The sequence below is a fragment of the Camelus bactrianus genome, chromosome 6, assembly GCF_048773025.1.
Source record: "Camelus bactrianus isolate YW-2024 breed Bactrian camel chromosome 6, ASM4877302v1, whole genome shotgun sequence".
Lineage (NCBI taxonomy): Eukaryota > Metazoa > Chordata > Mammalia > Artiodactyla > Camelidae > Camelus > Camelus bactrianus.
Window position 1 is genome coordinate 39475782 of NC_133544.1, and position 26544 is coordinate 39502325.

General features: G+C 39.5%; 1 protein-coding gene across 5 annotated transcripts in view; it reads right to left on the reverse strand.

Moving 5' to 3' along the window:
- Nucleotides 1-1083: 1083 nt before the first annotated feature.
- Nucleotides 1084-26544, reverse strand: part of FBXO34 (F-box protein 34) — a 67919-nt gene continuing 42458 nt past the window's right edge. For 4 of the 5 annotated variants that reach the window (XM_074365486.1, XM_074365485.1, XM_045522040.2 and 1 more), the window contains one exon: nucleotides 1084-4300. In XM_074365486.1, coding sequence (XP_074221587.1) covers nucleotides 2149-4290 — 2142 coding nt within the window. In that variant the 5' untranslated portion in view covers nucleotides 4291-4300 and the 3' untranslated portion in view covers nucleotides 1084-2148. Of the gene's footprint in view, nucleotides 4301-18005; nucleotides 18156-26544 lie in introns of those variants that run through there. The other variant, XM_045522041.2, reaches the window with a different exon arrangement.

Here is a 26544-nt window from a genome sequence, read left to right on the forward strand (position 1 = left end):
ATGATGAAAGCTAACATTCACCAGCACCTTCCACACACCACACTTTTCTAAGTCCCGCACGCATACATATCCTTCAATCCTAAGTTACGAGTCACAACAAACCTACCAGGAAGATATACGGAGATCACCAGTTTGGAGCAAACCACAGAGGAGGAGGACAAGCCTTGGAAGCTGGAGCCCAGGGGACGGACGGACAGCATTCCCACATACCTCGGCCAGGGTGAGTCACGATGAAGAACGCCTCAGCCTTCGCAGCTTCTTCTCCATCCTGGGTCCCAGACGAATCCACCAGCCTGCGGGCTCCCGCCAAGCACGGCAGCGGTACCACCACCGTGGGCCTGCCAGGCAGACTTGTTCAGCACCCAGAGACACTTCCCAGTTTCAGTCCCCTCTCTTCATGGAGGGACACCTACTGCTTAAGATGGGGGCAGGAGCAGCCCAGGCGGAGTGCAGTTTGAAGCTGCTCTGTGGCCACACAAGGCCTCGGCTACAGGTGACCCTGGCTCCACCTGACTCCGGCCCTGCCCCACTCTACCGAGCAGACTTGGCCAAAAGCCTCCTCAGCCGTTTACATCTTTCTCCTGTGGGACCATCCCAGCCTTCCTCACTCAGCACTCCCCCCCCCAGCCCCTCCCCTAGAGCACTGACCAGTGCTTCTCCACAGCCCACACAGCTGATGCGGCTGCAAGGCTCTTTGGGTGGGTACTCAACTTCAAGCCAACCTAGTTTTTAGGTCCTCCACAGCAGCTTTCTGGGGTCTGCTACCTTCCAGCCCCACCAAGCGTTACAAGACCACAGGCCTAAATATATCCTCAATGACTTCTGAACAATTATGCCTAGGTAATACCTCATCCAACAGGAAATACAGTGGGAGCTGAGCAGACAACAGATTCAAAATGCGTTAAAGGGTTGCAAAAACATGAGATCATAACGTTAAGCGAAGATGGTCTCTTTTCAGTGGCAGAAAAGAATTCTCTTCTCCCTTCAACAACTCAAAAAAATTTTTTTAATTCTTAGGACTCAATTCACAACATCCTCCTTCAATATTACCTCAAAAAGGAAAACAAATCTGCAAAACTCAGGTCCCATTTTAAGATGCATGTTTTTATTGAAGTTAAAAAAAAATTGTAACCAGACAGGAAGAATAAAATAGGCAAGAATGTTATATTCTGACTATATAATATTCTCTCATTCTTGGTAGATCACTAAAATATAACCAAGGATTGTTCTCTATGCTAATTTTAAGGTTGTCCAGTTAAACCATTATTTGGTATCCTTTCAACAGGTTAACCTCTTAACTATTTAGAGTTTCTTCTCAGAAACATTCATATATTATACAGAAAACATTCATAGTTTATTTGGGAAACATTCATATCTTACGCAGGATATACAAATTTAAGACGAGACAAGAAAACAAAAACCACACAACTGTAGCTGCAACACTATCCTAGCTGCATTGTGGTGATTATGTTGTTCAGTCAGCCGTCCACTATTTACAACTGGATTTTAATAGTGTTATTTACAGAGGGGCCAAAAGCACTCATCTAAAGTAAAGGCGCTCGGGTTTAATGTGCACTTTCATAGCCCTATGAAAACACAACCATTATATACACTGTAAACACCACAGGGCATGAAATCCACCTCCAACCACAAATATCAATCTCACAAATCACGCACACAAGGTCCAAGTTAAGGTGCCCGACTTCCTCTGTAAGCACACTTCTCATCCAAGAGTACTGCTGTTCTTCTCACAGGACACTGTTCACTTATTTCAAACACGATGACAGTGCTCAGAACATTCCTGGAACCCCTTCTGGGGGACTGCCTGCATATTCAGCAATGAACTCTTCTGAACATTCTGGACGGTGGCAAGTCCTCACCCTCTGAGGAAGGATGTGATCTGGGAAATCAGCATAGTTATTCACAGCCCAGTGACTCACACTGCGGGCTACCCCCTGGACCAAACACGCGGCACTGCTGTAAAACGACGAGAGTGATGCTCCCGCACAGCTCGTCAGACACCTGAGCGGCGGCCGTCCAGATGGGGCGAGCGGAGGCTCCTGGAGTGGGGCTCAGACAGGCAGCACCCACTGCAATGGGCGGTGTCTTGCAGCTTTAAAAACCAGCCCATCACCTCACACACGGACTCTAGTACTCCTCTTCGGCTTCAGTCCCTTTTGATTTCTTGTGGATTGCCCGATTGAAGCTGTGGCAAGCCGGGACCCAGTGATTGTCATGAAGCCCCAGCTTACAGCCAGGGAAGCCCTTCTGAGACCGGTGGCAGCACATCCAGTATCCTGGCCCGTAGGGCAACGCCTGGCAATAGGGCTTAGGGTGCCACCGGCACAGGGACACATCCCCTTTCACATACTTCTTCTTGCACTGCTTGCACGGGTCCTCTCTATAGCGTGGATCCCGAACCCAGCGAGAATCTGCTGGCCTGATATTGTAATATTCAATGATAAACTTGAAATAGCAGCAGGTACATTTAAGAGCCACTAAACTCTTAGTGGGAAGTAACCTGAAGATTTTCACCATAATGTGGTGGGGCAGAAACGCCATGTACTGCTGAGGCTCCAAAAGCTGCTGGATTTTAAATCTGGTCTCCAGAAAGTCATGTGACACCTGCTTCTTCCAACTGGACGCCTCGAGCACTGGTAACGTACTTTCCACAGGAGAGGCCGGGGGGACAAATGAATCCGCTGAAAGCCTTTTTTCCCCAGACGCACTGTCACCCTCAGCAGCATCTTCAAGCTGACTGGCCCCAGAAGGCTCTTCTGTTGTGCTTTCGCTCAACTGGGAACAGCCCGACTGGTGCTGACCAGGAGTCAAAAAAAACAACATCCCTGGAAGTGGGTCTTCGCAGGATTTTAAACTAGAAGCCTGCTCTTTCTCTACCTTGGACACAGTGATGCTAATACACAAAGATTCTTTTCTTCTCTGACCAGGATTTTGGTTAGTAAGTGGCACAAGCTCTTGACTCATACAATCAACAGCATCTGTGGGCAATTCAATGGCTTGGGGAGAGGTGCGAGGAGGAAACAGTGACCCGACAGGTTCCTCTGTCATTTCCACGTCGTATCTATTGCTGCTTTTCCCGGCAGTCTGCTGATCTGGCTGCAATCCTGCACTGTCCGTGTGGAAACTCACATCTGCAGGCAGTGGGGCACAGCCCCGAGGAGCGCCGTCCCAGGCCTGGTCCCCCTGAGGAGAGCAACGGTCAGCTCTCAAGGGGCCACAGTCCACAGACACAGACCCCACAGGATTCGCCTGAGTGTCAGGCACCTCCAAGGCGCCTTTGTTTGCTCTGCTTTCATCAGCCTGAGTGCCACTCACAAGCAGCATGCGGCCTACGCTGCGACGGAAGCTGTTATTCCTCGAGAGGCTCCCGGGCTCCCGCTGGCTCTGTTGCTTCAAGCACTCGGACTCCAGCCTGGCCACCATGTCGAGGACGCGGACCGGCTCGCTCTGTGGTTCACCAACCTCAGGATTCCTCCTTTCCGTGGGTTCTTCACATGCCCCTAGAGCAGAAAAGGGCTCAGAGGCTGGGGGCACACCCCTGGATTGGCCAGAAAACCTCACCACGGCAGCTGAGTTAGTGCAGTTTTTCGCACAACTGGCTAGCAGAGCACTGGCTCTTTGCTCGAGGAAGGCAACCATCTGGATGACTGATAGAGGCCTCCCGGCATAGACACTGTCCCCGCTGTCACTTACATAATGCACAGAACAGTGCTCAATGCCACACGCAAAAGGCTCAGGCTGGTAGCACCTGCTGTTGACTTCCTTCATCCTTTCCAACTGTATCTTGGCTTTTTTAAGATCCCCTGATTTTTTCCTTCTTTTAGTAGCTCTCCCATCAATATCCCAGGAGCTTTTTATTTTCATAGATCCTATTCTATTGCTACACTGGTGGGCTGCAAAGAATGCGATCTTCTCCTTGGTATTTCCTGGTTTCACAACAGCCCAGATATCAAGTGGCCCTTCCCCTTCTTCGCCCTGGTGGATTGTTGCAGATGGTGCATTCTTCTTGGTTTTAACACTCACGCTGCTCTCTACGGGACTCTTCCCACTCATACTGCACAGAACATTTGGAGATAGGACCCCAAAAGGCTCTCGAGATGATGCTTTACCAAGAGAGGCTGAAGCAAAGACACTTGGTTTCATGCAGCTAGCTTTGAGTTTTTCATCATGTATAGCCTCCTGGTGGCTCATAGGAGTTCTCAGAGTTTCCGTGCTGATTTCCAGAGGTCGCACTTGCTTCTGCAGTTTCCAATATGGCTTTAGGTGCATAACAGAGGTTCTAAGGAAGGAAATACACATTTGATTAAGATACTGATTTCATTTTTTAGAAAAGTTTTTTTTTAAACTTACATTCTCATGATTCTAGGAAATAACAGAAACATTTTCTACCAGTTCCCTAAATCTTTAACAACTCTCATTTCAGCTAGTTTTAATGTATATAGATCAAGCATAACAAAAGCAAAATAACCTCTTTCCATGGAGTACAGGCTAGAAGATAAATAGGTGAATTTCAAACTGACTAGACCAAGTGAATTTTAGAAACTGATTATTAGTTAACATTCTATACATAAAATCTGTCCATTAAATGTGAAGAAATTTGAACTCACTGAAAACATTCCAGTCAGTACAAGGCACAGTATAGAAGAAATGAAAATATAAGAGGAACCCATCCAGAATCCCTAGTAGGTTAACACTATTTCTAAGTCATCACAACTAGCATTTTATTGATCTCAAAACAGTCTATCAAAATTGTTATAGTGCTTTCCAAGTTATTCCCATACTGTTGAATATTTAGATGTTTACAATTCTCATTATCTACTTATGTACTTTGCCCATCTATTAGCCTTCATTTTCTAACCAATCTACTTGTATATGCTCTTAGCTGTCAAATTTTCTGCAAATATCTTTTTTTCTGCAAATATCTTAAATCAAATACAGAAACCACAGTATCACTCATCAACTAGACATGGTGATTTTTACCTTGGACAAGTCACTTCCTCTCTGGGTCTGAGATGAAATGTTAACAGAGGGGTTGGAATACTATTACCTAATGATTTTGTCAAAATATCTCACTGCTACACAGAACACCCCAGACTGAGGAAAAAGTGTTTTGTAGAGATGCCTGGTCTACAAAATAAACCTACAGACCAAAATAAACATCTACAGTCACAGATTAGTGGGAGTAAGGAAAAGCAAGAGCTTTCACAGGTCTAAGCCCATGGGCTCCACCTACTCTTGGCTCCTGGTGACACAGTCTAAAACACACACACTGGGCAATCCAGCACATTCCCTTTTCATTCGCTCCATAGCATTTACCCAGTGCCTGCACACTGTGGCAGCCTGCATGGTATGCAGTAACTGCTTTCAGGTATCAGTTTTAATCACCAAGAGTGAAAGTAATTATCCGTAACAAATTTACCTTTCATTTCAACTTTTAATTCCTAGAGTCCAGTCTCAGCTAAAAGGAGAAATATGGATACGAATACCTTCTAGCTAGGTAAAGCGAAATCTTACTTTTAAGGCACACCAAGTATCTTTAAGAAGATAACTCTGAAATAGGTCAGACTGATTTGTTTCTGATCTTTGGTGATTTATATCCTTAATCTTTGGAGATCTTCCCCCTTTCTGCACTATAGCATTTTTAATAGCTTTATATTCTACACAATACAGAATCATACATTCTATAATTCAATCTTACAAAAAGAGCCACCCAGATTTCTTCAAGAACAAGATGGAGGTATATGGCTAAAATAAACGAATAAATGAATAAAAGAGACACATCCAGTGCTGTCTGTGTCGATGATTTTCGGGGTTTTTCATATCCCTTCAACCCTTCTCTAAGTGAAATGTAAGAAATGGAGGCTGTTGAAAAATCCAATTAATTCTCACATAATGATCTCATAACAGAATGTCTGTGAATAAATTTAAACTTTAGCAATGTGTGTGCCATTCTGCATTGCACAACATGTTCTCTTCACCTTCCTCCCCAACACATTATTTTAGGTGCTATTATTGATAGACAGGGGCATTAGGAAGAAACTAATGTGATTACAGAAAGCTTTTGTTTGCTTTTATTAACCTGTAAAGTAAGCTCAACTGACACATTACTAATAGACAAGGTTTTAGCAGGATTAAAATAGATGATCCCAAGGAACAGAAGTGAGGAAGGATACAAGAGGGAAGGAAAAAAGCCAGTAAGGTCATTTGATACAACCAGGGTGACTGTGGAGGCAGGCCCTGAAGAAAGCAGAACCTCTAGGCAGACTCGCATAACCCGCTGGTTGAAGCATGCCTGGGATATTACCCTCTCTTCCCTTCCTTTGCTGGGCTTAAAGGCCCTGAGACAGAAAATAGAAAAGTGCCGGCAACACTTAGAGACATTGCAAAAATCTGAGTTTTGGTTGAAATCAGTAGTGGACCAGGAAGACATGACGCAGAGCATCAGGAGCATCTACTACAGAAATCCATAAAATAAAAAACTTCACATCTCTAACAGATTACACTACATGGTGGTACTTTCCTCACCCTCACCCCCCCCCCCCAACTGCCCCCTCAGTCCCTCACACAGGCACTGCAGAAGGCTCCAGCCAGGTTTCCATGGTTGCCAATCTCTTCTCACAATTGTATTTTAAAAGTTCACAATAATAAAGTCCTACTTCTTTGCAATTAAATAAAATGCAGGGTTATAGCACCTACCCACACATGAGTGTTCATTAGATGGCTCAAAAATCTCCTTTAAAAAAAAATCAAGATCCCTGGGCCCACTGAATCAGAATTTCTGGGATGGGCCAAGAATCTGTTTGAACCTTAGATTCAATTTGGAAAGGGCTTTTAAAGCTCACGTGTTAGACCTCTCGTAAGTGTCTGTAGGGTTCTGGATATGGGCTGGGGCACTGAGCTCTGGACAGGGGTGAGGAGGAACTGCCCAACAAAAAGCCAAGCACATCGTCCACACTGAAGCATCTACTCTTTAACAGCTGGGTAAAGACAGACCCATTTTCTTATGTGTTATTCTCTTTAAAATACACACCAAAAAAAAAAATAAATAAAAATCAATAACAATTTTATTGCTAAGTTTCCTCTTCAACTCCAACTAACTCCTCAGTTTCTCTGACACTGATTTTCTAGCTCTCTTCTCTTCTTCCCCAGCTCTGAAACACTGCTGTGTTCCTCAGAGTTCTTCCTTTTTCTAGACCATTATTACTCTTGAGCGATATATCTAAGTGATCCATAGCTGGAACGATCACACACTGATGACTCTGCAGTGGTGTTGTAAAGGAAAAAAAATGTCCCTGCCCTAACAGTAAACAAAGGACGTTGCAGCCACCAAGTCATCAGCCACTACCAGCGGTGAGCCGGAGGAACTCAGGACGGAGACAAGCAGGCTGCCCACTGCCAAGTCCTCAGCCTCTACAGCCACCCCTAGGGGTGCATTCAGAGGGGACTCAGGATGGGGAAGAACAAGATACTGGCCCTAGATAGCTAAAGTGCATATCAAAGGAACGATTTCAATGAGCCCAGACTTTTGCACCTTCCCATACATAGAAAACCGCTAAATTCCTTAACTTGAGATATCTGGTTTTCTTTAATTAACAGCAGTAATCTTTTGATGTTTCAACTACCTAGTCTTTGCTGCAAAGACTCCTATGTCCCAGCTTCTCCCCGACCTCTTCAGAACTGTCTCTTAGAGAGATCTGAGAGTCTACCTCCCTGGCTTGAAGTCCTCAGAAAATCCACCTGAATAAAATGTAACTCTCGACTTTTAGGTTGTGCATTTTTTTTCAGTTGACAGTGTGCTCTCTCAAACTTCACATCCTACAGCCTGCCTGACAGACACATCCACACATCCTATAGCCTAGATGTCAAAAAGGATCCCAAAAAACAACATGACTAGTTAATGACAGCATCAAGTACCTAGTCAATCAAGTCAGAAAGTCGAGTCACTTCGATGCCTCCTCCCTGACCCCCATCATCCAATCACCAAGTCACCAAAATGGCTGGCTTCCTCATCCTGTTCATCCCGAGCACAACCTCTCCAGTTTAAGCAGCCACATCTTATCTCTGCTACACTGTTGTTACCTACAGGAAAGCCTAACCTCTTTATCAATGAGAGGCGAGTTCATGGAGCCCACCTCAGCCAACCTATCAGCTTTACTCCTGCCATACTACCATAATTCATTTGGAAACTTGTTCACAACTAATACCACAGGACTAGGTAGATGAAGGCCAATCATATGACTTAAGATATAAATTATAAGGCAGTCAGAACCATAAAACTAACAAAATAGATTCACATTTCTTTCATACTGCCACCCATTTCTTCCTACCCATTTATTATGCGAACTTTACTAAACACTGGGCTGGATATTACCAGTGCAATTATGAATAAGACATAGTTGCTGCCCTTAAGTAGACAGAAAATTAAAGGATGTATAAGGATAGCTATAAGGATAGTACAGGTGCTGGGAGAGTCCATGAGGGGAGCAGGTGGGCGGGATGGGACAGGAAAGGAAGGCGTGTGTGAAGGGAGGAGAGGGGACCACCAGCACCAAGATTAATCTTGAGGGTATAGAAATAGGTCAGAAAAGCCCTGAAGGAAGATAAACAAAGACTTAAGAGGTTCAAAAGTATACGATTTAATCAAAGTCCCAGCTAAGGTGAACAGACAAGTAAACGGATTAGTAAGGAAGAATAGACAGGATTTTAGCTACTGATTTTTAAAGTTGAGGGAGAGTCGTCAAGAATGGGTCCTCATGGCTGCAGCAACATGAAGAAGTGGTACCTTTTAGTGAGATGGTGACAAAGGAAGCTAAGCAGATGTAGAGCAGAGGAAGAAGACGTAAGGTCAGTTTTAAGAAATGCTGCATGCAAGACAGAGATATCTAGTATGCAGACTGACACAAGGCTGGCCAAGAGAAATAAGAGGAAAGGAACAAGATAGCTGGGACAGAAATTCAATGAGAAAAAAGTTTTCTGGACTGAGATTACAGATGTCTTTTCCCAAATTTTTCACAATGAACATATATTGCATATATTACTATTATAATCAGGAAAACTTATATAAAAGTAAGGAGCAATCATTTTTATACCCTACAACAAGGTCCAGTTAGTGATGGAGACGCCTGGCGACTCTGCTGTGAGAACTGCAGTGTGTGAGTAGGGCAGAGCCAAAAATTCATGGTTTAGGGGTGAATGGAAGTTGAAAAAAGTGAACCTGAGCAAATGAAGTGTGGCTGTAAATGAGGAAGTCTGTACCTGTCTGTCATCTTAAATCCTCCCCAGGAATAAGGTGAGATACAACAGTGAATCAATTAAAATTTGAACAACTTTCCACCAGTAAAGGACAAAATCTTGCTTGCAAATAATTCCAGTATTCTTTTTTTGACACTTAACTTCTGATTTTGGCTTAAAAAAGCTGGAAAAACTCTAAATATACTGTACAATCCCCAAGTGAAACCATGGAAGAGAATTTAACTTTGCTTAGGGGGAGAAAACAGGGCTTGGATAAATCCTTAAATCTAAAGAGTCATACTAACTTTAGTCTACGGAGGAGTGAACCTGTTCAATGAGGACTCAAATGGCAATAGGGGTTAGACTAGGGGAGAGGACGAGTCTTCTAGTGCTAATAGGCATGGTGCTAAAAAGGCAGCCCAACATCAAAGGCAGATGCCTGTTTTCTAACTTGTCACTCTTCAACTATGGCCTGTCCTGTCCAAACAGGTTAGAAGATAAGGTTTGTCCTGTTTTTTTCTGCTGTATTAAAGGTACAGGAATGCTTTTCAAAGAGAAGTATTTTATTGCCAGAACAGGAGCTACTCTTTATTTACAAAAGGTCAGAGGAATAAAAATAGAAAAGTCCCTGAAAGACTCATCAGTTGATACCTCAGAGGGAGGAAAAAAGTATACAGCAAATAAAAATTCACTGTTTCTTTAAAAATGTAAAGCTTCCGAAGCACATCTTATGACCGCCTTCTTCACTGGACCATTACAGAAATTTCAGCAAAGTACTGCACATAAATATAATGAAATACTTGTTTTTTGCAAGTGAGGTGGCAGAGCTAAAATGACTTTTGAAGCCCCACAGGTAGACAGTGATAGAATTAAGAGCAGAATTAAATAAGCTCTCCTGGATCTATATTTTCCTTACTTCAAAAAAAGGGGAGGAAAGCATGTAAAAATTCTAGGTTCAATTATGACACAAATAAAATTAAATAATTCTGACAGCATCTATTCAAAGAGCTTTTATCTTTCAAATTGGGTCAGTTTTTCTTCAGTGCTACATAAAACTTCTACACAGAACTGTGGTGAATTAAAGCAGACATAACATACCATGTAAGAAGTCGCACTAATCTAAAAGTATGTAGAAACTGTTTCTATGGCTATTAAAGTAAGAGAAAAAAAAAACCACTAAGACCAGGAGGCTGTGAATATAGGCAGAGGCATAAGAAATGAATCTTATAAGCCTCTAAGCACTGACAGACTACATCCAACTCCAAAGTGCCTTAACAATAGAACAGAACAAACCAAGCCAGAAAAGATGGTATTTTTCAAACAGCTCCAAAATATTGGGGACTAGCTTTTTTCTGGAGGGAGTTCACTCCTTTTTTAGAGGAATATCCAAAACCATTTCATGGGAACTTTGAACTTTGCCTCAGGAGGGTTGGACAGTTAGTGATGCACAATTTAATGGAAAAATCCGTTACTGTCCATTAACGGATACTGAATACAGAGAATAGCCTTTGGAAACACATATGCATGGTTTTCAAGAACTCACTGCTCACAGCTTTCATCAACCTTAGAATCCACAACAGTATTTAAATATTGGACATACCTGCTTTATAGTTATCTATAATACAGGTTTGTGACAGCTTGAGGGGACAACAAAGTACCTAAGACATCCTGAAAAGGAGTATTACAAGTCAGGAAGGGCAGCTGCTAGTTCGCTCTTCTACTAAGATCGCAACAGAAGCAACACCTCACACAATTTAACAGTACTGCAAAATGCTGCATTAGTGATATTATTCAAGTTTACATGGGACTCCTCCCCACTTTTCTTAGGGTAGGGAGGAAAGAACATTTGCTCAAACTGTTATAAATTATTAAATAACAGTTGGGAACATAGACAAATTGAAGTATTAGGTTTTGTTAAATTTTAAATAAAGTACACTGAGTGTTACCAAGAAAATTTTGCTTCCTCTGTGTGTGTGTGTGTGTGTGTGTGTGTGTGTGTGTGTGTAAGATTTTCTGCTGGAAAAAAACAAATGCACAGTTGAACTTCCAAAGATTACTGCTAATCCCAAAGAAAAGACATCTCAAGTTAATGATTTCAGTGCTTTTCTGTGTATGGGAAGATGTAAGAATCTGTGTTCACTGACTATCCAGGGCCATGCATCCAAAGCACAGAATGCTTCCTGTTATTCTCTAACCTTAATTCCCCTCAGGGTGCACTGCAGTGGCTAGCGGCTTGATCTTGTAGAAGGGGAATGGCAGCAGCATTCTTAGTTTACACTTATTTTTCCTATTCTAGTATTTCTTACAGAAAACAAAGGAAAAGAAAATCTACTCTTTCAAAGACAACTGTTATTTCCTTGAGTTGATGCTTTTTTTTTTAAATTTTGAAACCATTCTTCCATATATGCTTTTATATAAATGGATATATATATATATATATATATATATATATATATATATATATATATATTTAACATTTTTGCACATGCAGTACAGTACCTTCAAAGAACTAATCAGAGCTTTAACATATGCCCTATTCCACCAAAATGTAACTCGGACATTAAGATGTCATACCCTTTAGGGAATAAATGTTAAAGATTTTGAGGCCAGCCATCAACACAGTTCAAAAATCCACTAGGTGCCAGATAACATCTGATATGAAAAATAAGAGAACAGCTACTAATTCTAGGATGTAAACGCAACCCCACACCGTGCTGTCTGCCAATGTACTCACACCACCGGGTTGGGCCTCGATCTTAGCCAAGCACCTAACACAGCCCACTGGGCACAAGCTGGCCCATTCACACCATTAGAGACAACTAAATTTTAAAATGGCTTGTCCCTCAGGAAGGAAAAAAAAGGTAAAAAAGTAAAAATTCAAGGTAACAAATATTAAAGCACCAAACAAAATAGTTTATTTGCATTATCAATGCAGACAAATGAGCTGGCAAGTTAAGATTTTTGTCAGCAATCCTGGGCAGGAGTGGAAGAGGTGGGAGATTACTTCAGAAATAGAACCACGGTGTTTATCAAAGAAATAAATCCTAAATTACAGTCTTGACTGTGCCCAGCTGCTTAGTAACTACTCTCCATTCTACTACATTCCTCTGGAATCTGTTGAACCAAGACTAAAGTAGCAGTCTGCACTCAGTGGTTAAGGTTCCCTTTGTTAAGAATTACCACTCGTAAAGAAATGAAGTTTATGTTCAACAGAAATCTGAAAAAGTTGTTGCTTTGGAGTTGTTTTTAGAGCTTAGCAAAGCCAGTCTAAATATTGAAGTTAAAAATGAGTATTTCCCAGGAGTAAATGTGAGAAATCTACACTACAGAAAACCAAACATTAGGCACTAAGGAGCTCAAACTGTCATGTAATTGGACAAAAATCACATACTGGGTTTTATTTACTTGTATAAGACTTCTCATATAAAACTAATCCTTGAGTACACAGTAGGTCTGTCTTCATCTTTAACTCTGTAGCCAATCCCACTCTGTAGAATGTAACTAAACCTGGAACTTCTAAAGCCAAATAGGAAGAAAGGTAATGGTTTACAACAAGGTATACAGAACAATTTCAGGGTAAACTCTGGGCATTGTTTTTATGCCTAAGGAAAGAAACCAGTGTAGAACTAGAGATAAAAGATACAAACAAGTGAAACTAGAACAATCTGTTCTCACTCTGGGATAATAATAGCTCTAACAGCTCTAAAATGTTTACTGTGTGCCAGGCATTGTTCTAAGCTCATAATCACCACCTAAAAAACATAAGAATTGTATACTCTTATTATCACCAATTGTTGATAAAGAAACAAAAGCAGAGGAAAGTTAAGGAACTTGCCAAGAACACACAACTAGAACATCAAGGAGCCTGAACATGCACACAGGCTCCAAAGGCTAGCTCCTACCTACCACATTGTGCGGTGAGGAAGGGAGCAGACGAGTACCACCTGGATGGCATGGGAACTTCTTAGCAAGCTTATTCTAAATGTCATGCATGAAGACTGACAAGTTTAACTGTGAAAGGAAGCAGAATTTGAGCTATGGGTTCAATTTTGGATATCTTGAGTTTGATACTTACCTTACTTAAAATTAATCTATTCATTTATAAAATATTTAACTTCTCTTGAAGTCAGGTGTTGTGCTAGACCATAGGGCTTCAGCCTAAACAAAACTGATGGAATTCCTGCCCTCATGGCAAATGTGAGGCACAAAAATTGATTCCTTGGCCTTTCATTCATTTCCAAATCTAAGTTTCCAATGTACTGAACAAGTTAGCAACAGAAGCAGGCATCATTAGAAATATTTAAATTTTATTTTTGGCAAAGAGATACTTCAAAAATTGAATATAAGTATAGCAGCCTGGAACAGAGGCTTAAGGAAAGATGACATTACTCGCGAATAAGGCTGGGCTGGAATGACTATACAGCACACACAGAATACACACAGATACTGTTCTGGTATTGATTTAAAATAGACTTATTTACAAAAATTAGTTCCATAAAATGAAAACTGCTAGAGAACAAAAGAGACATATAAATATAACCACAGACAAATGGGAAACTGTGAAACAATAAAACAAATCAATAAAAAATAAGACCAATAATAGGAATTAATATGTTCTATCTAGATTTTGTAGGTTCTACCATCTCTTTCAGAAACTAGCTGATGTGAAGCTATATACGACACTTCAGTTCCCCAAAAAACCACTGAGGCAAAGAGAAATAGTGGCCTTGCTATACTTTATGCTGTCACTCACTAGGGCTACCATACAAAATACCACAGACTGGGCGGCTTAAACAACAGAACAGTTACTCCTCACAGTCCTGGAGGCGAGGAGTCCAAGATCATGGCTTGCAAATGGCCACTTTCTCCCTATGTCCTCACATGGATGTTTCACTGTGTACACATGCCCTTGGTGTCTCTTTTGTGTTCCAATTTCCTCGTCTTCTAAGGGCACCAGTTAGATTAGGGCCTCCCTATCTACCTCATTTTATCTTAAGTATCTCTTTAAAAGCCCCCTCTCCAAATTTTGTCACATTAAGAGGTACTGAGGGAGGTACTGGGGGGTGAGGCGAGGGTTAGATTTCAAAATATGAAGGTGGGAGAGGGCACAATTCAGCCCATAACAACGGGGCTAATGTAAGAACTCACAGGTTAAAGTTCGATGTTTCAAGAAGACATAAAAGAAAAACAACAAGAAAAAAATGACAAGAATTTTCTAACTTTTTACAAATTATCTCTGGAGGGGGAAAGTGTTAGTATTCTTATTAATTAAAATCTCATTTATACAGAATACAGTGGTTATTAATCTTTTTGCAGTCTTAGTCCTTTGAAATTCTGATGAAAGCAAATTGGCCCCTCCTGAGTAAAGGGCACTTATCTACAGTTTGGCATTACTGCTTTGGAGATTTACAAACCACACATCCCTGAAGCTCCTCAGGGCCCACGGGACTATACTAAGCAGACACAATTTAGACTTTACCGCTCCTCATTCCAAATCAAGCCTAGGAATGATTTTTAGAAAATTTAAGTGCATAAGCTTATTAAAAGAAATAATAACTTACATAAGCAGGTAAGCCTTTAAAATAGCAATTAATAATACTATACAAGCAGGGAAGTATACACTAATTAGAAGCATATTTACCCCTAATAATTATTTCGAGTTGGGAAATAACCACCAGGAAGCACTCCAAGACAAATTTCCTAACTAGATGAACTGTGAGGATACGAAGTCTCTAAAGTAATCAGCTACCCAAATTGCATACTGCACATCTCAACACAAATCATGTACTACATTTCAATCATCGCAACAAAGTCAAAGAGAGAATATTCAAAATAAAATATACTTAAAGCCATTAAATGCCTTAAATAAAATGATTATTTCCTGACAGTTTTGATTCAAAATAAATAGAAAGAATGATAGAAATAGATATCACTATTTTCCAAATTTTACTGAATTAATGGATCTAAGTAAGCACTGATCATCAGTAGCTGCTAACATCACAAACTGAAACACAACTAGACGTTACATGCTCTTGATGGGGGAAAAAAAACTTATAAAAAATTGATTCTAATCTGGTCAATGCTTTAGAGCCAGCTATCAACCTACATAAAATACAGGAGATTGAGAAATGTGCTAAAAATCTGAAGAATAATAAATATCAAAACCTAGATTGTGGGGAAACTGAAGAACAGAGTAAGTGATTTCTTCAAGCAAATTCCAAGATGGGATAAGGGGAGGGGGTAAAAGGGTGGAGAAAGGAGAGAGAGAGGGAGAGGGAGGGGGGAGAGAGAGGGAGGGAGGGAGGGAGAGAGAGAGGTAAATTAAGATACTTAACAAACTAATCAATCTAATATGTAGATCTTGAGTCAGACATACCATAAAAATTAAAATATGTGTATGTATGTATGTATGTATTTTTAAGTTGTCATCTCTTGGATATAGATCCTATAATACTTTTAGCTGATATGATAACAATGTCCAAGATTTCCTTCAAAACATTTTGGGGGAGACGTGGTTCCTAGAATATATCAAGCAAGACTGGCCACTGAGATGATAAACTTTTGAAGCTGGGAAATGGCAAAGTGGGGATTTATCATTTTATTACTTCTTCATTTTTCTACATAACTAAATTTTCCCATAATTACTGGTTTTTAAAAAGGAGAAATAAAAATTGGATGCATTTGGAAACAATGGATGAATGAACCCAGAAATGTTCATTATGCACACACAGTTGGAACTGCATACCATTTGGAGTGAGAAAACTGAGGAATTCACAGGTTCTCTGGGCAGGGCAGCTCTGCAGGGCTCATTTTAAGTCCCTCCCCACTAAGCCCCAGGCTGTCTGATGCATCACTCCTTCCTGGTTCAGTCAAGGGGCACCAACCAACGTTCTTGCCCTACTCCACACCCTCTACTGAAAACTGAACAGGAAATAAACCCAGAAAGCAACAAAAAAGATAAGAAAAGGGAGACAAACACACAATCAAATTAAAAAGATCTGGAAGACAATGGTAGTCAAGACCAATCAATCCATTTTTTTAATTAAACAGATCCGGCTTTCAATTTCTCATTCTGTAACCTAAATGAATGGCTTAATACCTGAGTTTGCCCTGTGTAAGGGCACTTAACTTTCACAACTTTAAAGATAAATAAAAATATTTAAATAAACACACAGGAAATTTTGCTATTTAAAGATACCTTCTTATAAATCCTTTTATAACAATAGTCACCCCCTCACACTCACCCACTGGGAAGGTGGAAATGACAGAATTAACATTAAAATATTAATATTATTAATAATAATGTAGCCATTGATATTCATTGAGCACTTAATCTGTACACTATTCTAAAGAGCTTGATTACATATGTATATGTATTATTTAATTTCACCTTTAGGACAACTCTATGAGATACACAGAATTATTATTATTATTATTATTGTTGTTGTTGTTATTATTAATTCCCATTTCACAAATGTGAAGCTGAGCAATTAAAGTGTAATAAATACTACTAAGTGCTAGGTCATTTTTTGAAAATGCTTCATAGTATTTTAAATGAGGCCGTGTGTGGGTACACACACACACATTTACATAACAATTAACAGAAGAGTCAAATGATTTGTCCAGAATTCACTAAAGCAGCTGTACAGCAGTTTCTAATTACAAGCACAGTATATTTATTTTTTTAACACTTCCCACTTCCCCCCACCCTACCACCTGTATTTTTTTAATGACATCTTTATTGAGTCATAACTCACATGCCATACAACTCACCCATTTAAAGAGCACAATTCAATGGCTTTTAGTACCTTCAGAGTTGTGCAACCATTACTACAATTTTAGAACACTTTTATAATCCCAGAAAGAAACCCTGTGCCCATTAGCAGTCACTCCTGATTTGTCCCCAACTTCTCTAGCCCTAGGCAACCACATATATACTTTCTGTCTCTTGGATGTGCCTATTCTGGATATAGTATATGAGAAGGAAGGGGAAAAGTAGCATATACATGCCTATCATTCAACCCTCAAATTCCAGTGGTTCTCCATTCTTTTAAAGGAAAAATAAAAGTCATGGACCAAAGTCACTTTAAGTTCATTTTAACAGAAATGTTTCTCTTTGCCCAGGAAATGGTCAAAGACCCAAAGACAACAGGACATACAAAGATCCAAGCTGAACAAAAAGCCAAAGGAAAGCATTACATACCATCAGCTCCTTAAGGGCAGACCCCTGTCTGATATTTTACAAATCCCCCATAGGATCAAGCAAGAATACTTTACACACCAGAGGAGCTCCATGAAAAGCAAATGCCAGGAACTATTCTACAACAGCATCCTAATCTCCCACATCTTCATCAATCTGGGTACCCTCTCAGTTGTCTAAAGTTGATAAAGGTTCTCAAAATCTTTTTTGGACCCTGGATCCTTTTCAGAATCTTAGAAAAGGTGTGAGTTCTCTGCCCCAGAAAAAAACCAGGTTACATACATAAACAACTTGGCACAGAATTTTGGGGAAATCTCAGGGCATCTGATTAATAGCTCTTGCTTTAGTACCTTCTACTTTGCCCTTTACATCACAGTGGCCATTTGACTTTTCTTCCCTACCTATCAACATCTTTATTACTCTTTACCCACAGGAGCTACTAAAACCAATCCCTCAACTGGTCCCCTCCCTGCCCAAGTCTCATCTACAGCCCCATCCCCACTCATCAATGGTACTATAAGCCTAGTTTGAGTGCCTCCCTTGGGATACTTACCATGGTCTATCTTGTCTTCATCTCCCTACTGTAAGCTCCTGAAAGGTATGAGTAATCTTACTCCTTTCTGTATCTCTCATAGAGCATGCAGCAAAGTGCCTAGCCCATGGCAAACGTTCATTAAGCATGAATCAATGTCAAACCTAAGGACTTAAAAGAAACCAATCAGCAAGAATCTCTTAAATAACACTAGTGTCTGGCTAACAATGCTTAAGCAGCCCAGGAAGTTGATGCAATTAAGCAACTCCACCCATCATTTCCTGATCTAGCACCCTGCTCTCTCAGAGATGAGGTGCATGAGGTGGAGACACAGAGGATCCCCAGGCCATAGTAACTTTTAATCTTGGTTACTTTTCTCTAAAGCAAAAAGTAGTTAAGCTTGAGCAGCAGCTTTTCCCCCACACTAAGTAACTCTAGTTACCTAAAACATTCCTGTGCAGTATCAGATTTTAAAGAAAATCCTACTCACTAGCCATGCACAAACACACACTTCCACAATAAAGCTATTTAACTTAATAATAACACTTTAGCTAAAAGAAAACAACTTTTATGTTACTAGTAATCTCCAGGACAGAATAATCTAGACATGCAGGTATTCAGGTATTCAGTTAGGCAACCTCGCTCTCATTTTCAAGCCCCAAACCACATCCTTTAAATACTAAAATACACAGACACTAAGTCCCAACAAGAAACACTATAAAGTCTCCCCATGATTCTTTACCATATTAAACTTAGCTGTCTAGGGTCATGTTTACATATTTTTAAAAAGCCAAACCAACATCAGCACTAACAAAATTTCTGATAAAGACTCCTATACACCCAAACTAGAAAGGAAGAGGATACCCAGAAATTTTGTAAAACTTCATCTTTAAGGGATATAAAAACAAACTATTGTCCTATTATCATGCTTTGATTATTTCTGTATAAGTTATTTACATGTATAGGCTTTATTAATTACTTCAATAGAAAACCCTAACTTCCCTGGTTCTAAATTAATTCTGAATACGCATAGTTCACACCCAGAACCCAGTACTTCAATTAACAAACCAAACCACAAAGGAAAAACTGATACCCAAGATCAGATTTCAGGGCTGGGTTAATAGATGCCGAACTATACATACCAAACAGCAAAGCCAAACATGGTGGGAGTTAGAAATGACGCAAAACTCCCTCATCCAAAATTTCTAGTAATAAGCCTATGCCTCTCTGTCCTACTGCCCAATCTTATAGAAAAAGACTATCAGTACAAATAAGTAATAGTAACATAATTCATAAACTGCTGGGTCCAACTCCTCCTTTCCATCCTCAAAGAAGGATCGCACTTCCTAGGCAAAGTAGCCCTGGAGCTAACAAACCATAGCCCACTGGAAAAAGAAAACATCTTCCCTAAACTAAGGGTACCTGAGCTGTAAGGAATGTTCTGTATCTACAAAGCACTTTCACAACATCTCACTGGCCCCCTTTCTGTTCCTCAGCTCATTTGCATCTTGGGGCCTTTGAACCAGCTGCTTCTTCTTTCTTCTCAATCTCTGCATACATATCCCCTTGTGGTCCTCAAGCCACCACAAACTTAATATTCCTCAACAGTTTGTAGCCTACAGTATGCAACCACTGTGCCAAGAAGGAGATAAAAGCTCAGATACTGAAACTTGCTCAAGACCACAGTAGTGTTGCAGACATTACTTCAGAGGTCAACATTTTCTGATACACTAAAAATGTAAATGTAAATTTTAAACCACATTTTAAGTTATAAAATATTTAAATAGGTAAAGAGGTACACCAAGTTCTCCTTATGAAAACATTCTGTGATATGTCTTAACTTCAGGAACTGACACTCAGTCCCGTTTTATATTAAACATTTCCCTTCCAGCTTTAGACAGCAAAGTAAAAGACAACCCAACAAAGACCTTTGAACCCAAAAAAATCTTCTACAGTGATTAGCAAAGAACTAAAAATTACCGAGAGGCAAACCAGAAGCTAACCTGGATTAGCTGGGATCTTCTGGAGAGGTACAGAGCTAGACCTAAGTTCACACATAAATAGACCCTTTAAATCAATCCATTCAGTCTTGCACATAACAGCACCCTCAAGGAGAGTAACATTCACTATAGTTCTTATTTCTACTGTGAGTGGAATCTATAGGTCAAAAAAATATTAAACACCAAAGGATAACCACATAGGATATTCTCCAGGCCCTGAATTCACTTGGAAAATAATGGCTTAATACCTACAGATATGCTCCAATGTGCTTGAAACCCAAACTTAATTTGGGCAAAATGAAAGCCAATGTGTGAACAAAGGTTTCAGCACCAGTTCAAATGGAGAAAAAGTAGAGAGCGTGAGTTATCACAGCATCTTTAAAACATGACAAACACAAAATAGTCTGCAGACTGCATGCCAGCACAGTTTATATTGCATGCATCAATTTAGTTTTTCAAACTTTATTCAAACATCAAAATCATTGAAGTACTGTTCATATTACGTATTTATTTTCTCTTTATAGTTGCATAAGATCTAAAAGCGTACAAGATTTACTGGTTTTGTTCATATGTATTTAACTACATTATAATGTAATGTAAAAAAAAAATTTAAGTCTATTCATATTGAAGGGCCTCAATAAATTTCTTCCTTTGGATAGGATTCATAATGTTCCTCAAATTTACAAAATACTGCTCCAAGACTAGAAGTTACTCAGTGAAAGAGAGGATGAGACACAAGAAAAACTATTAAGATATTATAATGTAAGTGTATATCACTTGTATTAGAGATTTGATTAAAACTACCAAAAAAGGCAGGCCCACCCTCATGCAGATCTGCAACACTAGTGCTGCACTCAAGCTGCGACTGTCTTGTGGGGCCTAAAGAGATTGGACCCCTTAACTGGGAATTTTCACCCATCCTAAACCTTGCTCAAGTTTCTTCCATTTTACATCACAGGTTTAAAACAATTTCTAGTCTCTAATTTGAACATTCAAGCAATCATTTTTCTTTCTATTCAAATCTCATAGTTTGGGAACTAAGTTACTGAACAGATCTTTCATTAACTCACTATTACTGAGCATCTACAATATACCAGGAACTCTCCCAGGGATTGGGGATACAGCAGCAAGCAAATGCAAAAATCCTCATTCTCATTAAACCTATGTTCTAGTTGGGAGACAGACTAATAAAGCAGATGGTACATCAGAGGTATCTATGGAAGGAAAAGGAAGCAAGGAGTGTATGTGTCATATACACAAAGGATATATTTAGGCATAAGATTTCAGAAAGTTATATTACAGTCACTGTATCATGAAGCAACAAATTTAATAAATAAAAGCCCATTAGAAAGAATATGAGTGCCCACTTACATAACAAATCCAGAAATGAGATGAGAACATCAGAACAACACACGGAAACAAAACGGCACAAACAGATCTTTTTGGAAATGAATCTGATCCTGGGGTGCGTTCAAACCATTACTTAAATACTCCAGATCTGAAACTAACTTTAGAAGAATATTTATGGACACACACACACAACTTAAAAGAGAGGCTGAGATAATACAAGAAAAGGTAGAATATTCTGTAGGTCACTCACTGTTAGTATAAGCAAATAATATTTCCTAAGTTTTCAATATTAAAACTAATTTGGATGGAAGGAAGAAAGTGACATCATGGCTATCTGATGCCACTCAGCTCTAAACTTCTTACATTATTACAGAAAACACAAATCAAAACTACAGATAAGTGTATTTCACACGCTTTTATATGGGAAGATGGGGAAGGTGAGGGAGGATCATAAGTAGTTAAAGAAACAAAAGACAGGCAAATCAAACAGGAAAAAATGATCTTTAAACTTAACATGAAAACAAAGCCATAAGGTAAAGAAAAACAGCACTGAAATTAACATTTTTCCTAGCATGGAACTAGGAATAGAAGAAATGAGAAGGCTCAAGAGGCTAAGAGAAAATCTCCTTAAAAATTTGAATACTACTCAGCTATGAAAAATAATAAAATAATGTCATTTGCAGCAACATGGATGGACCTGGAGAATGTCATTCTAAGTGAAGTAAGCCAGAAAGAGAAAGAAAAATACCATATTATATCATTTATATGTGGACTCAAAAAAAAAAAAAAATGAACTTATATACAAAACAGAAATAGACTCACAGACACAGAAAATAAACCTATGGTTACCGGGGAGGGGAAGCAGATGGGAAGAAATAGATTGGGAGTTCAAGATTTGGAGATACTAATATATATATAAAATAGATAAACAATAAGTTTATACTGTATAGTACAGGGAACTATATTCAGTATCTTGTAGTAACTTATGGTGAAAAAGAATATGAAAAGGAATATATGTATGTTCATATATGACTGAAGCATTATGCTATACACCAGAAATTGACACAACATTGTACACTGACTATACTTCAATTAAAAAATATATATATATATACATACACATTAAAAAACAGGCATATTTTATCAGGCATATTTTATTTTTGGTCTTAAAAAAGGACTTTAATACCAAAATGCCTCTTTAAGAAAAGTTATACAGGTATTTTAATTTTATCCTGCAATCACATTTCTAACCACATCCCACAAATCCCAGAAACAAAGAAAATTCAGTGACTCTTCGAAACAATACTCAATACAAAATTAGAAATAGAATGATTCAGAAGTATCAAGACACATAAAACTTGGTTAAACATCATGGAATCCTTTTATTTCATACTCAAAAAACATGTGATATTTATTTGGTTTACTGAATAGGACACCTCCTTCCTGTTAGAATTATAAACCCTGAGTATCATAAAGGAATCACGCACGAGATGACCACCTAGTCATGACTTCACATACTGATGCAGGACCAGAAATCCACTTTTATCATTGCATTCTGAGTTGACAAGGCTTCCAAGGCTAGTTCATATACTATAAATTTGTGTCATTTCTTAAGTCATAATGGGGATCAAAATTCCAACTTCAGAAACTGGAATACCTGAGTCCTCCACTCACACTGTCCCCTCTTCGTGATACCAAAAGTATTAAACCAGAAGGTTTGGGTTACACATGAAAAAAAGCAAAGAAAAGAAAAATCGAAGGTAGAATTCAACCAAGTTATAGTCAGTTTTTGACCCAACAACTTTCTTCACTGATATAATTAAATGAATTTTAACTTCCCAGGTGTTCATACTCTTCTGAGTTTCAACTAATTCCATTGACTGTTCTAAATCTATCTAACTGCTCATTTACTAGATTATATTCCTTCTAAAGATGTCTGAGTGCATCCAAAACTACCCAACTCTCCCTAATTTTCTGAGTCATCTTATCTCAGAATTGAATAGTATATTAGTCTTTGTATTTTTTTTTATTTGGGAGGGGGGTGGTAATTAGGTTTATTAATTTATTTAATGGAGGTACTGGGGATTGAACCCAGCACCTCATGCATGCTAGGCATGCACCCTTCCACCCAGCTATACCCTCCCCATCGAGTATACTCACTTTAAAGAGCCTACTTCACCATTCTTTCTTGCAACAAATGTTATTTCATGAAATTAATTTTAAACATTTTTAAGGTTTTTTTAAAGAATGGGATAATATATTACAGAAAGAATTCAAAGTATGCAAGAATCTTAGAAATAAACTGCTTTTTAAAGACATTCTGCACAAATTTTCCTCAGCCCTTTCCTGGCCCTCCAAGTAGTGGTTCTCTATCTTTCAGGGCAGATTCTCAACCACACCCTCCAGAAACTTCTAACTTAGCACAGTCAGTTCTGCTATGTAGGGCTGACTGATGAAACACCAAGTGCACATACAAAACTGCACACAACTGATCCCAGCAGTACAGGACACACAGGTACACATCTCAACTTAAAAACTTTTTTAAAACGCATGTCAAACACATGCACCGTCTGTACTGTTTTCCTAGAAATCTGAAAATATCCTGTAGCAACCCAGGTTTTCTGTGATGCCTCAGGAATCCTCAGTTTGGGAACTGGTACCCTAAGTGCCTCACCCCCACTCTAATGGTTCTAAATACAACCTACATGTCGTGCAAAGTGGCCAGCCAAAACCTCTCTCCAGGACTCCAGATCCGTAAGCTGACTATTCAAAATCTCCACTTGGATATGTAACAAGCATCTCAAACTCAACATATCCAAAATAAAATCCTGATTCCCTGTGCACAATCCACTGTAACTGGGCCGGACCCCATGGAGCCTTCCAAGGGCAGACCCCTCCCCCATATCCTCTTTTGGCTCCTCTCTGAAATATCCATATAATAATATTTGGTGCGTATTCCTGAGTTGTTTTACAGTTTTACCTACTGGAGCCTAAGGACTGATCATGTTAACCCTTGTGGTACCACCCTGTTACCTAAGCATCAACCAATCAGAGCATTGTGCACCAGCTGATCATTCAGCCTGCAACTCCCATTCCTCATCACCTGGCCTTTAAAAATGCTTTGCTGAAACCCTTTGAGGAGGTCGGGATTTTAGAGCACGAACCACCCCTTCTCCTTGTATTGGCACCTTCACTTATAATAAAGGCTACACTTTCCTTCACCAAAACCTGATGTCAGTAGATTGGTTTTACTGCACACAGACAAGTAGACCCAAGTTTAGTTCAGTAACGTCCCCTCTACCCTCCCAAAATCTTCCCCATTTTAGTAAAGAGCAATCCTGTTTTTATAACTGCTAAAAGCCAAAAACCTGAGTCATCCTTGACCCCCTTTTCCCTCTTACAACCATATCAGCAAATCTTATTGCCACTACCATCAAAATATAATCAAAATCCAACTACCATTCACCACCTCCAGTGCTACTACCCTGTGTTCTAAGCCACCAGTGTTTCTTGCCTGCGTTAGTCTCCCTGTGGTCTCTTCCATTTCTACTCTTGCTCCCCATACTCTCAAACTCAGCAGCCAGAGTGACCTTATAAGGAAAAGGGACATTTGACCATATCGTTTTCTATGCCATACCCATCAATGGTTTCACGTAAGATGCCCCCCACTATTTCTCCTTTCCTACTTGTCTGTCTCCCATTTGCTTATTCTGCTCCAACGAGACTGGCCTTCTTGCTCTTCACCAAAAATGTAAAGCACATTCTCACCTCAGAGCATTTAGACTTGTGCTGTTGTTCCCTCTGCTTCTTCCCCCAGATATTTATCTGTGTCATTCTGACTTCTTCCATGTCTCTGCTCTCCTTGACCACCCACATAAAGGAGTACTACTCCCTGCATTCCCTATTCCCTTTATTCCTTCTCTGTATTATTTGCAGCACTTCCTCTTTCCCTCGTGACATGTGTCCATGTTGATGCATCTTCCTCTGTCTGCCTGAACAGCTCTAGGAGAAAATGTAGTTTTGTTCACTGCTGTATCTACCAAGCCCCAAACAGTATGTTACAGACACCCAATACTGTTGAATAAAAATTATACCAATTGATTTAGGAGGTCTTTGATATTTTAATTAATATCAGAATACACATAGAGCTTGTATCATTGGGAGTTTTTCTATCCTGCATCTCAAACTCTCCTGTTTTCCTGATAATAATTAAATTTATGGGGTTTTTAGTCATCAATATCCATACAGAAAATTATTTGGCTATTCCAACATGAATTATACTTTGATTTTCCTAAACTCTTTAATTCTATTCACAAACTCAATGATTAGAAAAAAAATCAGGGTAGATGTTTCAGGTGGCAAATCTCAAATCATGATCTATTTTTTTTTCTCCCCACAGACCCTCTCCCCAAATTTTAGTTTTAAACACAACTGTCAAGGAAAATCTCTAAGATTTAGGCCCCAAACAATGTTGTCCCTTAGCAAGAACCAAGACAAGACACTCCAAAATAAATCTAACTGCAACATATTTAAACAAAGATGTACCTGTGGCCTTCACCTAACACAATTTGGCCCAAATCTAAAAATCACTTTTCTTACCTTTGCCTCATTTGATTCTCTGGTCCCCCAGACCTTCTCTACAAAAGTTATCTTCAATGTGGACTGGTCATGAGGTGGTCATGTTAATGAGCCTTAACAGGAAGCTACTTGATTATCCTCAGGCAGAAAGTAAGCCCGTCTGGACCACAACTCAGGGGATTTTACTTCCTCTACAAACTATCTCAGTTGTATTTTGCATACGCTGAGAATGTTTAGACACACATTTAGTTGGCCTGCTGTCTAATCTACAAAAAGATATTTGGATTGTCTTAAGTCCTTCTGAAAAGTAATGGACCAGCCTCCTGTCCCATCTTCAAGAATGAGTTGGCTCCTTGTTACTATGGTGATGAGGGCCTAGGAACAGAGATAATTTGCGCACTTCACTGAAAATTCAAAGCATTCAGTAGCTTTGTTTTTTATCAGGAATGACAAAGGAGGAGCTGCAGAACCAATTATGGAGTATATTTATAAACATGTAAAGCAGTGTGTTTCTTAACCCTGAATAACAAGATTTTAAATTGTTCAGTTTTCAAGAAAAATGAACGGAATAAGAGGACTGAAGAAAATAAACATGTTGAACAATATTCTAACATGTACAGCTCTACACCATC